This window comes from Dipodomys merriami, unplaced genomic scaffold (genome assembly GCF_024711535.1).
Source record: "Dipodomys merriami isolate MVZ:Mamm:240054 unplaced genomic scaffold, mDipMer1.0.p SCAF_290, whole genome shotgun sequence".
Classification (NCBI taxonomy): Eukaryota; Metazoa; Chordata; class Mammalia; order Rodentia; family Heteromyidae; genus Dipodomys; species Dipodomys merriami.
In genome coordinates, this window is record NW_027204382.1 from 1,066,363 (window position 1) to 1,083,786 (window position 17,424).

Here is a 17,424-nt window from a genome sequence, read left to right on the forward strand (position 1 = left end):
ATTGTTATCTGCAACTTATTTAACTACTAATTTTAAAATCAAAATTTCCAAAAAGCATGAATGAATCTTTAAGGTTTTAAAGTTACGTGTTTTTCTTATGTCAGCAATTGAAAAAAATATATTGGTTAATTTTTCATAGAATTTCCTATATAAGAAATTTATGCTTTATTTCAGATTAATTTCCAATGCAATTACTTTTTCCAGAATTTTTTTTAGGTCCGGTCATGGGGCCTGAACTTTGGGCCTGGGCGCTGTCCCTCAACTCTTCAGCTCAAGGCTAGCACTCTACCACTTGAGCCACAGCGCCACTTCTGGCTTTTTTCTTTTTGCTTATGTGGTGCTGAGGAATTGAACCCAGGGCCTCGTGCATGCAAGGCAAGCACTCTACCACTGAGCCACCTTCCCAGCCCTTTCCAGAAATTTTTTTAAAAAATCACAACCCTTTAGGCAAGCTAGGAGACATGCAAGTTTATTACCTGAAAAAAATAAATATTAGCTAGAAATTAAGAGTCTGAGACACTTTCACATGAATATATATTTTTATTTAGAATGTAGCAATAACAGCATGATTGTAGACATTCACTCAAATCTGTACCACTAAGCACACAATTTTTTAAATGCTTTTTTTCCCCCCACAAGTAGTTTAAGTAATAGCATTATTGTTATTTTGTACTAGAGTCAAAGACGACATTTAGATTCTTCAGCTTTTGGGTATTTATTCACATCAAAATGATGGCCTAGTCATGCTGAGGAAAGAAACTCAAAAGCAGTTTCCTTTTCTTCTGTCAGTTCCTTTGCAGTAAGATCCATCTTTTCACGTGAGAAATCATTAATTGGGAGACCTTCAACAAATTTCCAGGCCTTATTCTGTGTGAAAATAATTGTAAGTAAGAGATTTATAATGAAACTAAAGGGATCTGTTAGCAGGCAACAATCTAGTTGGAATTTATATCTGTTTATTCCTGTTTTAAAGTCTGATTCTAAAGAAGTAATCAGAAACTACTGAGCATAATCCCAGCCCTGAACCCAAAACTTAATTAGAAGATGATTCTGATATAAGTCAACACTTGAATTTAAAATCCACTAAATCTTAAAAAAAAAAAGGAATGATGAGAACCATTGCTTCATTTGAAAATATAATAGACATTATTTGTTGGTATCTTATACTAGAGGTATAATAACATAATGTGTCTAGTGGGGATGAATTTTCTTTTCTACAGTCGTTACAACTTGAAGTTGTGGTTTATAGAATTTTAAAGCAGAAAAAATTAAATGAAAGTGACTACTTTCTCATAGGAGTGACTCCCTCCCCCTATAACAACATCCAAATGCCTACCCCAAAACCCTCACACTTACCTTGATTACAACAGGGAATGAGTAGAGAAGATCATCAGGAACACCATAGGAGTTGCCATCAGAGATAACACCCATAGACACAAACTCCCCCTGAAAAATACCGTGCATTCTCCTGAGGCACAGGAATTACTTTTTATAACCAACTGACATATAAACTAACAAAGGAAAGCCAGGTGACTTCCTTAACTGTGTATATAAGGAATTTCCTCAGTACTATGCCTTTCCATGACAAGTTAACATTCATGGATATTATCACATTCAACTTTTCCAAACTAGGTGTCAGGTAGGCCAAAGAAGTATCATCTTTACACCTAAGGAAACTCTGGTTCAAAATTGGTTTTAAGAAGAAAAATGGCTTTCCAAATATAATTTCATTTAACCAGCACAATCATGTATGATAAATGTAAAAGTTAAGAGTTTCTCAAGGTTTCTTGGCTGGAAAATGAACCTATTTGGCTTGATTGCTAAGGTCAGGCTCCTTTTATATTACACCATCAGGGAACAAAAATTTGCACGGGCCATAACCGTACAAATCGGCGTCCTCACCTCTGGGGTTCCAAACCAGATGTCTCTGATGTGGTCACCGATGGCTTTTGCAGCAGACATTGCGCTGGACAGTTTCCGAGCCTTGATGACAGCAGCACCACGCTGCTGCACACTCTGAGGTGGGGCAGGTAGAGGGAGCAGTGTTACTTGACCATAAGAAAACTCTCATCAATTCCAAGTTTACCCTGGGGTAAAAGGCTGCAATTCTGGCTTAATGTGTCCTCTCCAAAACCATTCAACTACTCAGTGTTGAGCATACTAACCTAATTCAGTCATAAGCATGTCTTCTTGAAAATAAAAACAAAACAAAAAAACAACCCAATGCAACAAATTTCTGTAGAACATTTATCACATTAAATATGAAGAAATAGATCTTAATATAATGATAACCAAATGATTCAGTTTTTCTTCCCATTTTACTAATCGACCTCAACTGCTATACAACAGATAAAATCAGAGTAAACCATACCTGGCTTTGTAGGAAAATAAAATAAAGATGTAGTTATCAGAACAACTATGAAAGACATCAGTCCCTGAGCTGTCCCCTCCACCCCTTGGAGACAGCCAGCAGTGTGGTGTGACTCCTAAGAGTTCTTAAGACTTCTCACCGTAATGAATTCTCCCTTGAGCCAGCTGTCATCTTTGAGAGCTTCATACACACCAACTTCCTTTCCATGCAATTTCACCTTGGCATGGCAGACATCAGGATACTGAGTGGAGGAATGGTTTCCCCAGATAATGACATTCTTCACATCATCAGCAGACACACCAAGTTTAAGAGCAATCTGGTTGAATTGAAAGCCAACATACTATTTAGATAAATGGTTCTTATTTAAAAAATGTTACCTATTTAATAAAAGCCCTTAAGATAGAAAGCTTCTGAACTTCAAGAGTATACAAGTTAAAATGATTTGTGAAAAAGACAAATTTTGCTCTTTGGCAATTTTCTAAATAACTTAGTGGCATTAACAATTGTGAACTTTAAAGGCAGAAAGTACCCCACAATTTGTGATTAGTATAGTAAAGTTTATCATCTATAAAACATCAACCAAAAGGTTAATATTTCTTGAATACAGAAAGGTAATCTTATTTTGTTGTCAATACTTACATGGAGATGTTCCCTTAGCACTTCTGAGCAGTCATGTATTTTAGGTACATTCTTACTTATGATATACCAAATACAAATTATTTTTCAAGTACTTCTAAATATGAAACTTTGGAGTTTGAAGGGACTTGAATTATCAACACATGACCCTCCCATTAGATAGATTAGGAAACTGAAGGAAAAAGGTTAGATATATGCACCCTCCTTATTATGGTCACATTCAAACAAACTCATCATAAGTGGTAAATATTCTAAGACAAAACACTTTTAACACACTAAATCTGATGAAGATCAGCACTTAGCCTTGCACCTTACATGTGTTCAGAACACTTATATTAGCCTATATATAGCTGGACAAAAATAACCTAACATCACATTATTTTATAATAATAATGTCTTATAATAAAATGTTAAGTATTTAAAAAATATTCTTATACTTTATCAATATCTGTATCTATATTTACATATTGAGCAAGTAACCCAAGATCTGTTTTTACTAAGAACTCAAGAACCTATAACCCCCTTGAATGTCAGCTTCAACTATTCCAAAGTACAGTGAAGACAAATTGCATCAAGGAGTCTCCATGGCTCCTCTAACTTCCTTTGTTTGTGTTGACTACCTTACCTAGTTTCTTTGATCTTTTGAGCTAATCCAATTTTATTTGGACAGCCAAGACCAGGTACTTTGTACCCAGCAGATGTTATTTCTGAATATCATTCATGTCAGAGCTAGTCTGTTATCCAGGATAAATAATAGTCTTTTGCTTCCTTAGACATTTTCAGCTTTGTCATATAGATCTGTTAAAAGTTTTTGGCTGAATCTCCAGCCCTAGCAATTTTCTTGTCCCTAATACCAACTAACTGGCAGCGCTGTCAATTATTCAGCTCTGATTTATCAATACCCAGGGGAGTGCTGCAGGTGATAAACAGCCACGAGAGAGCTAAGACCTCTGGGTTTCAAAACAATTATATAAGAATAGTTAACATCCATGTACAAAAAAATTATCTTTGGGTTTATTATTTTCTCACTGGGTAAATGACATCTATAAGAAGAAACTATATCTTTAAAACCTTTCTAAAAGCTGAACTGATATGCGGAAACAGTGCCTAACTTTTAATCACAAAGAATGTGTGCCAAAAGCAATGGCCAAGGGCTGGGAATGTGGCTTAGTGGTAGAGTGCTTTCCTAGCATGCATGAAGCCCTGGGTTTGATTCCCCAGTACCACATACACAGAAAAAAGCTAGAAGTGGCACTGTGGCTCAAGTGGAATAGTGCTAGCCTTGAACTCAGGCCCTGAGTTCAAGCCCTAGGACTGGCAAAAAAAAAAAAAAAAAAAAAAAGTGATGTCCAAAGTTTGACAAGATAGCCTCTTTCCTCTTGGCTCATTCATGACTTTTATTCCCATAAAGAAAACTGGTTGAGGAAATGGGACAAAGTGCCATTGAGTAATATCTCCAGAAACAGAGGTTTCCAGCGTCTGCCTCCACCAACAACTCAAAGAAAACAACAAAGGAGGTTTTGTCAAGTGATTTCATTTTACCTTTCTTTCTGTAAGAACTAAATGAAGTAACTGCTTGGCTAAAACTAGACCACATATAGTACCTTTTCCTTATAATTCTCCCATAATACTTAAAATCTTCTGTTTCTATACTTTTGTTACTTTCTAGCCACCAGAACCTGCCTATAGCCCCAAACCTCTGAGAGAATATTTAAATCTTTTTTTTTTTTTTTTTTTTTTGCCACTCCTGGATCTTGAACTCTGACCCCGGGCACTGTCCCTAAGCTCCTTTGCTCAAGGTGAGCAAGTACTCTACTGCTTGAGCTATAGTGCCACTTTCAGCTTTTTCTGTGATTAATTGGAGAGTCTCACAGACTTTTCTGCCAAGGCTGGCTTTGAACCTTGATCCTCAGATCTTAGCCTCCTGAGTAGCTAGGATTATAAGCATGAGCCTTCTAAGTAGCTAGGATTACAGGCATGAGCCACTAGTGCCTGGTATGCTTCTTAAATTTATTATTCAGTTATCTTTTAAGTTAACTTGAATGTTGAGACATAGCTCCTAAGATGTGGCTCTTTTCAACTTCAGACATATATTCCTCTTAATAATAATAAAAAAAATCAGCAATAATAGCAGTCAACCTTCACTGGATTTAATTATGTGACAGATACCATCCCAAGACCTTAAAATAGATCTTACCTCATTTAATCATCATAACAACTTTCTAAATGTAGTTATTATGTACATGGATATGCACAAGCACATACACTAGTTATATATAAAGTATTTAGCTTACAATAAAAGCCTAATAAGTGTAAATTCTTTTTTCTTTGACTTGTTCCAGGGCTGAAAAATAAAGTCTCAGTTTAAAACAGTAATTTTTCATTTTCATCTTCTGGTTAAAAACACAGCTCTCTTGAAACCAAATAAAGCTGTCATTGGATAGAAGAAGAAGCACAACACTTGTAGAACTATCCAGAAGTGATAAGTTATGGATGAACAGTCATGGCCAGTAAAGTGGGAGGGACAAGAAAGAAGCTCTGTCTGAGAGTTTCAACTTTATCATGACAACCAGGGCACCGGAAGCAGTTAGATCTGAGAAAGCCTAAGGAACTAGCCCAGGTAACTGACTTGGTTTCTAATTTTTTGAAACTCTATTGCTAATCTCCTTGTCACTGACTCCTTGGCATATTTATTTAAAGTTCAAAGGGATAAGGCAATTAACAACTGAAGTTTAGTTCCTAAGTAGTAAAAGTAGGGATATTTTATGGACTCACTCACAATAGTAAAAGATACAAAATTGAGAGTTAAACATAAAATTGAAATCTGATTGTGCTACTTAGCTGAAGGGAAAAAAAAAATGAAGTGAAACCACACAACACAAAACTCCTTTGTGTTATAATTTCCTACATAAATAATAAAATTAAACAATATTCTATGTGAATTATTTGTACTAGCCACTCATTGTTAACTGCTGTGCCTAAAGAATGTTAGCAACTTCATTTAATTATAGTGTGTGACTGAAATTTAGTTGAAGATAAAATGCAGCAGGAAACAACCTCTTACTCGTAAGAGAACAGATTTAAAGTCTAACAAATTTAATTGTAAAAAAAGTTTTCCTAATAAATACAACTTCTTTCAAAAGAGGAAAAGGTTTGAAACTCCTAATTTCAAAGGCCTTTTTCTTTTTTTTCCCTCTATCACAATACTTTCCCTGTGACCTCTAACCCTTCTTGTAATTCTTTTTTTTTTTTATTGTGAAAATACCGTACAGAGAGGTTACAATTACATGGGCAAGGTAATGAGTACATTTCTTATCAAGCATTGTTGCCTCCTCCTTTGTTTCCCCTTCCTATTACCCCCCCAACCCCCCGCAAAAGTTGTAAAATTTGTTTTTTGACATAATGACTTGTACATCTCATTGTTGCAATGGGTCCACCTGTATCCCTATTTAAATGATTTGTTTTTTCCCTTCCTCTCCACAAATTATACCAACATCAAATACAATGTAAGCAGGGGTTATACCGTGGGGGAGGGACATACAAAGCAACAAATCAAAGGCCTTTTTCTTACTTGAGATTTAGCTCGGTTGTGATCCAAGCGAGTCAGGCAGCTGAAGTTCTCCTTGGGGATGGACGGAGCTGACTTGGCGGCTGTCAGACAGTTGGTATTGGCTGGGTTTCCCACAACGATGACCTACGATGCATGGGAGGCACAGGTTTATAAGCTGTATAGTTGCATATACATCGTTTGTATGAGCCAAATATATAGAACTACACTGGAGTTTGTAGGGGATTTTGATCTTACCTTGTAAAATCCATTTTTTCCCCCTTCTGTTTTGGTTTGTTCGTGTTTGGTATGATTATTGAAAACATGTCTTTGAGAAAGCCACTATTACATATGGCAGTCACTTAGAGCGCATGTCTATTTTGCTTTTGTGCCAGAGATACAGCATTTATCTATTATCTACTTAACTACATAAAGCAAGTAATTGAAGTTGAGTCATTCATAAAATTTTCCTTATTTTTGAGTTTATGACAACAATTTGTGTCTATGAATTAAAAGTTTTTCTTAAACTGCCTAATCTTCAGTGGTACCTAGACTATTTCTCAAGTAGAGATTACCAATCATCTTGTCTCCCAAACTATTCAACTATTAATTTTTAGGATATTGTAGGCTATCTTTTTGTACTGTGGAGGTTTAGTCAATAGTGAACTATAATAAAGCATAGGGAAATATATGTAGACTTCTAAGTTATGAGAACTTTAAGAAAATAACTTTTAAAAAGAAAAATTGCAAGCATATTTTAAAGACTGACTCCAGACTATCCCCTTTACCAATTTACTCCATCCTTTTCCTTTTCCCTTTCCATTTCTCTTTTCTGTCTCCTTTCCTCTTCTTTTTCTCCCATTCCCCCTCCTCACAGATATTTTTGTATCTTTCTTGGCCATCTGAAAGCAAGCTACAGCTAATGTATTCTACTGCTTCTAAGTATTACAGTGTCAGTAATACTACTTGCCCCCAACAAGGACATTTCTGGCAGCAGAACTATTAAGCCAGTCAGTCTAGAGCCCACAGCTCAGCAGTCTGAATGCCCTTGTAATCTTACCAGGAGATCTGTGCTTTTCTAACTCAACTCATTTCTATTACTTCTGTTAATTATTATAGGAAATAAAAACTATTAAATAGAGGAAACAAATGTAGAAATCTGTGAAGTATCACAGATAGAAGATTATAATTGCCAACTTGAAAATTCTCTTTTTAAAACAAAGACATTTTCTGATACTTTTTAAACAAGTCATTGACAGGAAAGTATATTGATAGTATACCCCTATCTAGTAAATCTTTTTAATGCAAAAGTTTAGTTCTAGTTAACTTGTTACTTCATTGGTAAAAGGCAGTGTTTTATAATATTAAGAAAAATTTAGAAACAAATGAAAACACCTTGAACACAGAGACCAAACAGGAAGTCATAATGACTCCATTTCTTAAGAAACAACATACTTAAATTCATTCACATTAAGAAAATCTGGGCATAAGCCAGGTGCTGGTAAGCCTATCTACCTGTAAGCCTATCTACTCAGGAGGATGAGATTTGAAGATTGCAGTGAAGTCAGCCTAGGCAGGAAAGTCTCTGAGACACTTATCTCCAGTTAACACTAAAAAGCTAGAAGTGGAGCTGTGGCTCAAGTGGAAGAGCACTAGCTCAGGGAAAGTACCTAGGCCTTGAATTCAAACCCCAAGATTAGGAAAAAAAATTTTTTTGGGGGGAGGGGGACATTCAGAAGGTACTATCTCTTGTTGCAAAGAACAAATGGGTCTCATGACCATCTCTTTTCATAATTACACACACAAATGTAGGTCTGAAGCAGTCCCACATAGCAAAAAGCATCACAAAGTTGTCCTTAAGAATAAATACTAAAGGGGCTGGGAAGGTGGCTCAGTGGTAGAGTGCTTGCCTTGCAGGCGTGAGGCCCTGGGTTTGATTCCTCAGCACCACATAAACAGAAAAAGCCGGAAGTGGCACTGTGGCTCCAGGGGTAGAGTCCTAGCCTTGAGCTGAAGAGCTGAGGGATAGTGCCCAGGCCAGAGTTTAGGCCCCATGACCAGCGAAAGAAAAAAAGAATAGATACTATATTTCCATGTCATGCTAACAGGAAAAATATCTCCCAGCACTTCTGCATACAGACTTCTATACTACAAAAAAGGAGATCCAGAGAGATTTTATCAAGCAAAACTCTGTGTCTGTATTTACTACCATAGCACAGAATCAGAAACAAAAAGACAGTTTTCCACTTAAACACCAAAAGCAGAAGTTTCAAAGTACAAATAATTAAAATCTCCATTTAAATATGATATTAGTTACCTTCACTGATTTCTTAGCATATTTGTCCAAGGCTGCACCCTGGATTTTGAAGATTTTCACATTTGCTTTCAGTAAATCCTTCCTCTCCATGCCCTCCCTTCTTGGCATGGAGCCCACAAGGACAGCAACATCCAGGTCTTTGAAGGCAACATCTTCTTTGTCTGTTGCGATGACATCTGTGGACACAGCAAACAACACGCAGAGCTACTTAAATATTCAAGTGTAAAGTTTTCTTTTTCATACTGAATCTACTCATTTATACTTTGACAGAATAACAAACTTTTACTTAGGAGACTGTACCCCCTTTAGGACTAAAGAAAGGAAGGACAATATATATTCATTTCACCACCAGAAATGGCAACATTTATTTTTCATTTCCTCTTTCAATAATTAACTTTGACAATTCATTATTCACAATTATATAATTCAGACTTTAATAACTTTTGAAGCAACATGTACTTTGTACATATTATTATAGATAACACAAGGGAGCAACTAATTAGTCTTTTAAATTAAAATTGCTTTAAGGTTTTTTTGTTTTTGTTTTTTGTCAGTCATGGGGCTTGAACTCTAGGTCTGGGCACTGTCCCTGAGTTCTTCAGCTCAAGGCTAGCGCTCTACCACTTGAGCCACAGCGCCACTTCTGGCTTTTTCTGTTTATGTGGTGCTGAGAAATCGAACCCAAGGCCTCATGCATGCAAGGCAAGCACTCTACCGCTGAGCTACCTTCCTAGCCCTGCTTTAAGGTTTAAGATACAAATTTTGAATTGAAAATAGTAAATGTTTATTGAGGAATATACCAGGAATAATGCTAAGAGCTGTATATTATAATTCTCATAATTTATAGATGAAGAAACTTAAGTTTAAACAGCTGAACTAGTCACCATGATAAGATAATGAGGCTGTAATCCCAGCCTAAGTCAGTCTAGAGACCAGAGTTCAATTACTATGATACAGTGTCAATTTAATAATAGTCAAATCAAAATCTGATATATCTGAATTAACTTTTCAATCACATTTAAGTCTCTGGTCTTACATTTGCATAGTAGTTCAATGATTCTCAAAGGCATTTATATGCATACATATGAATTTTTATTAAACTACAATTTATGATTGGGCCAGTTTACACTATATCTCAACCTGATGGCAGCTAGGTAGAATGGGACCACATATAATGGAATAGCTAATGTCTAGGGTTTTGTATGGCTCTGAAGGGTATCCTTCAGAATTGAGTTTCTGTTACTGCCAGCATTAGCACTGAATTTCTATTACTATTAGCTAATTACTATTGTGCTAATGCCACAATGTTGGCAATCTTAGATGTATAATCTTTAAGCATACCTAATCAGTACAACAGAGTATATATAAACATTGAGGAAAAAGAAGTTCTTTACTTGACATGAACTGTTTCTTACTTTTTCCCTTATTTATTCTCAGTATTCATGTTAAAAAGTACTTGTGATTAAAGAAACAAAAATAAAATATCTCTATGACATAATTTCTAATTAAATCTTTGGCAAAAATTTCAAATCTATGTTTTGGCAGATATAAAATATTACAAAACCCTTCCCTTTACCTCCCCAACTTACCTCTCAGGAGGGGCAGGGCACAGTCTTGAAGTTCCATTAGGACACCCTCCAGAACACCCATCATGGGAGTAATATCCAACAGCACAAGAATTATAGGCTGCCAAATAGCAAGGGCAGTGTCTGTCAGTGTAGGTTAGGTCTTCCACTCAGAAAAGAAGTCTCTTTCATAGTTTGTTTACACATCTATAATTTCATTAATTAGTCACAACCACTCTTTTAGGAGCTCAGGTAGCTAATACTATACTACTCTGGCAAAAGGAGTACTACAAAACTAGTAATGCTTTGCTAAAAGATGCAGTGAAAGAGCCCACACCAGTGGCTCACACCTGTAATCCTAGCTACTCAGGAGGCTGAGATTGGAGGATCACAGTTCCAAGCCAGCCTGGGCAGAAAAGTCCTTTTGAGACTCTTATCTCCAATTAAACTGTGGCTAAACCGGTAGAGCACTAGCCTTGTGCATAGTGAGGCTCAGGGATAGCACCCGGGCCCCGAGTTCAAGCAAAAAAAAAAAAAAAAAAAAGAAAGAAAAGAAAAGAAAGAGAAAAGATGCAGTGAAAAGAATTATCTTAATCTTACTGAAATTTAGAGGAGTATGTGAAACAAACATAATTTTGAAGTAAGATGCCAATAACTTGCTCTTATTATTACTATTAACTCAACTATTGAAGTTCTTAGATAGCTACATATAATATCTGACATGAAGGAAGAATTCAACTATGTATAAATCAAGAGCAAAAATGAATAAATAGTAATAGTGCATATTAATCAGACTTGCTAGAATTTGGGATGTCTGTTTCCTGCTGGGTAGCATATTTTTCTATTTGACTATTTTTGGTTCAAAAGACCATTTGTGAATAAGGACATGCTGATTCATTAACATTCTCACTTTATCAACTTTCTCTCCCAGCAGCCCTTGTCATCAGTGACAGCAGTGACTGTCACCCGCTGGTTTCACCAAGTTAACTACGTTAGGTGAAAGAATTTTGACTGGCAATTATTTGCAATGCCTGGAAGGATGCATGTGAACACATTACCAGTTCCCGTTTATAGCAAACTGTCTATTGCAGTTAATGGGACCACTCATCCCTTCATCATAGAATAATGTGTGTGCAATTAATTATAGGTTTTACTAACAATATTCTTATTCTACTAGCAAGACTTATAGATATGCCCCTACCTGGTCTTTACCAAAGATGGATCCATTTCCGATACTGTATAACAGTGAATATGCGATTTGACCAGCTGCTCCAGTTACAAGGACTCTGATTGGTTCAGACTGAAATGAAAAGATCCATTCACATCTTATTACTATTTTAACAAAGTATATAATTAGATTTTAACAAGAAAAACATATTCAAAATGAAAGCAAGCTAGGTGCCAGTGGCTCATACCTGGAACCCAACTCAGGAAGTTGAGAAATGAGCATCAAGGCCAAGCAGGAAAGTCTGTGGGATTATCTCCAATTAACCAGTAAAATGTCTGAAGTGGAGATATGTCTCAAGTGGCAGAATGCTAACCTTGAGCAAAAAAGCTCAAGGACAGCATCCAGACCCTGAGTTCAATCCCCCAAACTGGTGCACACACATGTATATGAACACACACACAACTATAATCCTAGCCCTTGGGAGGCAGACTAAGGAGGATCACCAGATCAAGGCCATCCTGGGTCACATACATATGGAGTTACAGGCTAGGCTAAACTAGAGAGACCCTGTCTCAAGGAACCTAGAGCTGTAGCTTAGTGCTTTAGCAATTTCTGGCACCAAAAGCAAAAGAAGTGAATGTAACCTTTTATTCTCTTTATAACTAGCTTAGCAGAAAAGGAACTTATTTGTTTCAATTACTATAGTAGATACAAATCAACAGAGTATGTATCCTTTGTCCCCCTATTTAGTAACTCTCAAAATGTAGGGAAAATAATTTTGCATTTATTACATAATCTTACCCATTATGGGGGGGGTGATATTTTACTACTAAAGTCACAATAATTGTATGTTACAAACCCAGAAGAACCTTATTATGCAAATCCCCATGTGCACCTGCTCAGTAGACTCACACCAGGACCAAGTAACAATGATTAAAACTTTCCATTTACATTAAACCAAAATGTTTTAATAAAACAATTAATCATGCTTCACTTAATTACCTAGAAAAGGAAGGCTATTATTTTTTTTAAGAAAATGAGAATATCTGGATTATAATGAATTTTAGTATTAAATAGCAATAAATGACAATAGTAACAGGTAGTGACAGTTAAGTATGATTACAAAAGGACATTATTAAGTAAAAAAAATATTTTTAAAAGGGGGTATGAAGCCATACAAAGAATACTGTAGTTATAACAGAAAGTAGTTTTGTGGACTGGAACAGACTTTGAATAAAATAATATTCAAAGCAGGGCTGGGAAGGTGGCTTAATGGTAGAGTGCCTCTCATGCATGAGCATGAGGCCCTGGGTTTGATTCCTCAGCACCACATAAACAGAAAAACCTGGAAGTGGTGCTATGGCTCAAGTGGTAGAGCACTAGCCTTGAGCTAAAGAGCTGAAGGACAGTGCCCAGGCCCAGAGTTCAAGCGCCCATGACCAAAAAAATAAAAATAAAAATAAAAAAATAAAAATTCAAAAATCAAAGAAATGACCTTGAGTCATAAATAAATAAGTTAACTTAAACTCAGAGAATTTAAAAAACAGATGAACTATTTCTTTCCTAATGCTGGATAAATGTGCTTCTACTCTTTGTCACCCCTATGCCTATCTGCATGAAGAAATGTCCCATGGAACTGACTGGAGACAGAAGTTTTATTTAGAATTCTATCTTCCAGATGAGTCATCCCCCTGACCTGGAGAGAAGATGATGACCTTGAAGGAAGGCACCAGTGAACCTTCTAAACCTAAGCTCAGAAGGTAGCACCATGATGTTTATTGTAGATGTCAAAGAGAAAAACAAAATCTCAGGAAAGTGTCAACTGTTATTTTTTTTCCCCACTACTTTTGCTCCAGGTCTTCATATCTCTGAATAAGCAAAATGTGATTAGCACTATAAAATATCCAGTTTTGACAATTAATTTCATATTCCTAAATAGATTTATGAAGAACACTATTACTATGCATGAATATTTTCTATTATATAAGCCTCCACAACATTTATGTTTTGATCTATCATTACTAAGAGTTATTGCAACTTATGGAAAAAAAAATCTTTCATGCCCTATACATGTTTTTCAGCTTGTCATGTTCCCCTCTTCCTTGAAGTCAAGTAGAGCAGATGAGAAAAAGGGAATGAAGAATTTTTTTTTTCCTTTATATACAGGCTCCTTAAGGCCTTAAAAACAAAACAAAACAAACTGTTTCCTTTATTTATTGCTATTCTCAAGTAACTAAAATACCTGGCACATTAGTTGGAGTGTATTTACTTTAGAAATAACTGCATCTTGTTTATACTGCTACCAAATGCTTGAAATGTTTAAGAACCATTTAGAAGCATATGGAATATACATTTTAAATATTTAAAGCCATTTTATTTCATTCATATATAGTTGTACTGAGAAGGTTGGAAAAGCATACTTTCAGCTATAATGAGCAAAACAGTGGTACAATTTCTAATGGTATAATCTTATCAATCAACGGATAATATTTAACTCACTTATTAAATAATACACAATTGAATTCCTATCATGTGCTTGGTACTAATTTAAGCTAAGGAATTTATTTGTGAACTAAATGGATTTACAGCAGATAAGCCAATTGTCTAAAACAGGACTAGAGGCAGTATGAAGTAGCAAGCAATTAAAGAGATGGCCTCAAGTCTGGGCTCCACAACTCATTAGTTCTCTGATCTTGGATAAGTTACTTAACCTCTGTACTGTTTTGTCATAATGAAATGGAGATAATAATAGCAGCTACCTAACAGACAGGGTTTGTTAGATTGAGATAGTTGTTAGAATTATAGTCTCTGTCATCACAGAATTTTCCTTTAAGGATTCTTAGAGACTGAATTTTTTCCATTTCTTGTTACTTTAGAACAAATATGCCTTTGACTCATATTTGCACTCCCATATAGTGATCAACTAAAACTATCATGTTGAATGAATGAAGGTCCAGAAAAAGATAAACACATACTGTCTCTATTAGAAATGAGTGGGAAAGGACAGCATCTATCAAGTTTCATCTCCCGGAAAGTCAAGTAGATGGTTAGAATAGTCAATTTTAGGAGTTCATTTTAGCTTCTTTTTTAAAAAAATCTGTTTCCAGTCTTTAGTGAAGAGGCTGTGGCCAACTAATGAACAACTAATTCAATCTCAGCAGTTGATTTCCGTGTCTCTGGACAGATTTTCTAAGGTAGGCAATCTTGTTATGGGTAATATAAAGCCTAGTTAGTAACTGAATGTTTGATGATGAAATAGGTAAGGAAGCACATATTTGGTTCTTAGGGCTCTTCTGAAACACAGCAATTGAAAAGCAGGATGGTGGGAGTCCCACTGATTTCTCACAATGTTTCAGTGCCAATGCAGGTTACTATTCTTTGCTCAGATTCTGGGCAGTCTGCCAAAATCCAAGAAGGAATGTCTTTGCTCTTGGCGGGGGACTAATGACCTTGCTGCAGATGCAGGCCCTATCTTGAGAATGTGCTAAAGTGTCAGTTGCAAAGCTAGAATTTAAGTGTTTCTTCTGTTATTCCACAGAAAAACGCACATATTCCTAATTTACATATATTTCTGTAATTCAAATGATAAGCAGTATCAGATTCTCTCATACATTTATTTTTGCTGTTATTCTTTATGAATACAAGCAAAGAATCCCTTCCTTTAAAAACTTCTTCAGATTGGTTTACAAAAAGGCTTTCCTTTTTTTTGAAAACAGGTCTTTGTAGTCCTGGCTGGCTTTAAACTCTTGATCCTCCTGCCATAGCATCCCAAGTGCTAGGATTAACGGCATATACCATCATGTCAGGCTTGGTGACTCTTTGCTTTGCTTTTTTTTTTTTTTTTTAATAATTTTTTATTGAGATTAAGTGAATACATAAATTTCACAAATTTCACAGTATTGTGGGATAGTGATACTTAAAGTCACAAACACATTTTAACCTTCACAAGGCAAATTGTCATTATCATGGTCTATAATGTTTGTGAATTCTGTGAGCATTGACAATAAAATTATTTCTTCCACATCGATCGGTGGCTCTTTTCTAAATCAATGATTTCCTTTACATGCTCTTCTGAAGAGGCCAAAAGATTCTGAATCTTTGAGGCATTCATACACATGGACCATCTTTTGTGTTACTACCCACGTTCCAGGGGTTAGGCCTGGCTGGTCTACTTTGTAGCAACAACAACACAGAATCAAGCCATGGGAGCTGTAGTTTGGGGAAAATCATTTGACCTCATCAGGCTACATTTTAAGATAGATGAAACCTCCAGTTTCCAAATTCTAATATTGAGTTACAAAGAATAGATTAGATAATCTGCATCATAATGAACTTGTATCTTCATTCAGAACTTCAGCTACTAAAAGTAAAATTTCATAATGATTTGGTAAGTATGTGACAATATTGTCTGTGGGATCCTCAGTACAAACCTTGTGTGACCTTGAGCAAATAATTTTCTCTGGGCCCTAATAAACTCATTTTTAATATTCCAAGTGGGGATGTTTGTCAAGATGTTCTCTGTAAAGGCTGCATCCAGTTCTAAAATTATAGTTGTAGGTTTTCTGATAATAAGTTTCTTCTTTTTTAAGATTAGGACAGAAACCACTGCAACTAAAATTTAAATGACTAGTTGTCTGACAATAGGAAACAGTTACTATAAAATAACACTGTCCCCTTCAAGCCTTTTATAAAGGTTGAATGAGTAACGCCTTGAAAACATGTTCCCCCCCCCCCCCCCCCGGATTCTGGGCAATTTCCAGTTCATTCAAGCATTTTTTGTCGTTGCTGTTTTTACAATCCTCACTCACTTCAGTATTTTGAGATAAAGAAGAAAAATGTATCTGGATATAAGTACGACCACTGAGGCAATTTTTCCAGTCTGGCAGCAAATGTCACCTTCAAACAGTGCGCAGATTACTCTTACGTCACCGCTCCCTCCCTGCCTCCCTGGCTACATCAGGGACAAAACGTGGAGATCCAGATCCAGATCTTCAACCACATGATGGTTTAGCGGTTTACAAATAGTGCTTCGGAATTCATACAACAGGCCACCATAATATCTGCCCTAGTTTATTTGGCGTGTGACGCTAACGTGTCCCTGGCAGTGGGAAAGGAGTTCCACGAACGGGTTTAAATAACATTTTGTAAAACTAGATATGGCGGAGACAGGTCTCCTGCAAGGTGAGTAAGCAGTACCTTAACAGCCCTGAGCTTTTTGCTTTCAAGGGCTGTGTGACAAAAGCTCTTAATAACATTACGACTTAAGAAAGAAAAAAAGAGATTAGAATACGACTTTCCCCTCCCATCAGACCTCTACGTTCTTATGAAATCCTCTACTGCCCTTGGGAGAAAATCAGGACTCTCGTTTGTCCCCTGACCTGGCAGCAGGATTGAGATTACACTTCTCCAAAGGCAGCGATTGCTCCAGAGCCTTGGAACAACTCCCCGGGGGAAAAAATCAACTTCCTCCCAATTACGAGGTTACTGCGACAGTTCCCAGAAGATGCTTTACAAATAGCACCAAAGACAACGGTCTTGCACTGGGGCCTTCCAAAACCTCATCAAGCACAGTAAATCCCAGTGAAGGGCACGAAGCCAGAGGCAGTGCAGGAGCTAGGGGCCCACACTCACCATGATTAGGAATTGCGCCGATAACTTCTGCACCTGCAAAAACGAGGGTCCGGTAGTCAGGTCACCTTTACGGCGGAACCGACTCGGGGAAGATGTGTGGTGCTCGCTAGAAAAGGCTCGGCTCCCTGCCGCGACGCCCCCCGGGAAATGTAGTTTCGGCGGCCCAGGCTCTGGCGCGGGCTCCAAAGC

General features: G+C 36.6%; 1 protein-coding gene across 1 annotated transcript; it reads right to left on the reverse strand.

The window, feature by feature from the left end:
• Positions 1 to 520: 520 nt before the first annotated feature.
• Positions 521 to 17,343, reverse strand: LOC138839052 (malate dehydrogenase, cytoplasmic). The gene is made up of 9 exons (XM_070038708.1): positions 17,236 to 17,343; positions 11,638 to 11,736; positions 10,461 to 10,557; positions 8,872 to 9,047; positions 6,579 to 6,701; positions 2,511 to 2,687; positions 1,903 to 2,016; positions 1,357 to 1,446; positions 521 to 867 (listed from the first exon to the last, which is right to left on the reverse strand). The coding sequence occupies exons 1-9, from the start codon at positions 17,236 to 17,238 to the stop codon at positions 742 to 744; spliced, it is 1,005 nt and encodes a 334-aa protein (XP_069894809.1). The 5' UTR covers positions 17,239 to 17,343; the 3' UTR covers positions 521 to 741.
• Between the last annotated feature and the right edge of the window lie 81 nt (positions 17,344 to 17,424).

Coding starts and splice junctions, on each gene's coding strand:
- LOC138839052 (XM_070038708.1), bottom strand. Junction 10,558..11,637: donor CCATCTTTGGTAAAGACCAG/GTAGGGGCATAT, acceptor GCTATTTGGCAG/CCTATAATTCTTGTGCTGTT. Junction 6,702..8,871: donor ATGCTAAGAAATCAGTGAAG/GTAACTAATATC, acceptor CATGCATCGTAG/GTCATCGTTGTGGGAAACCC.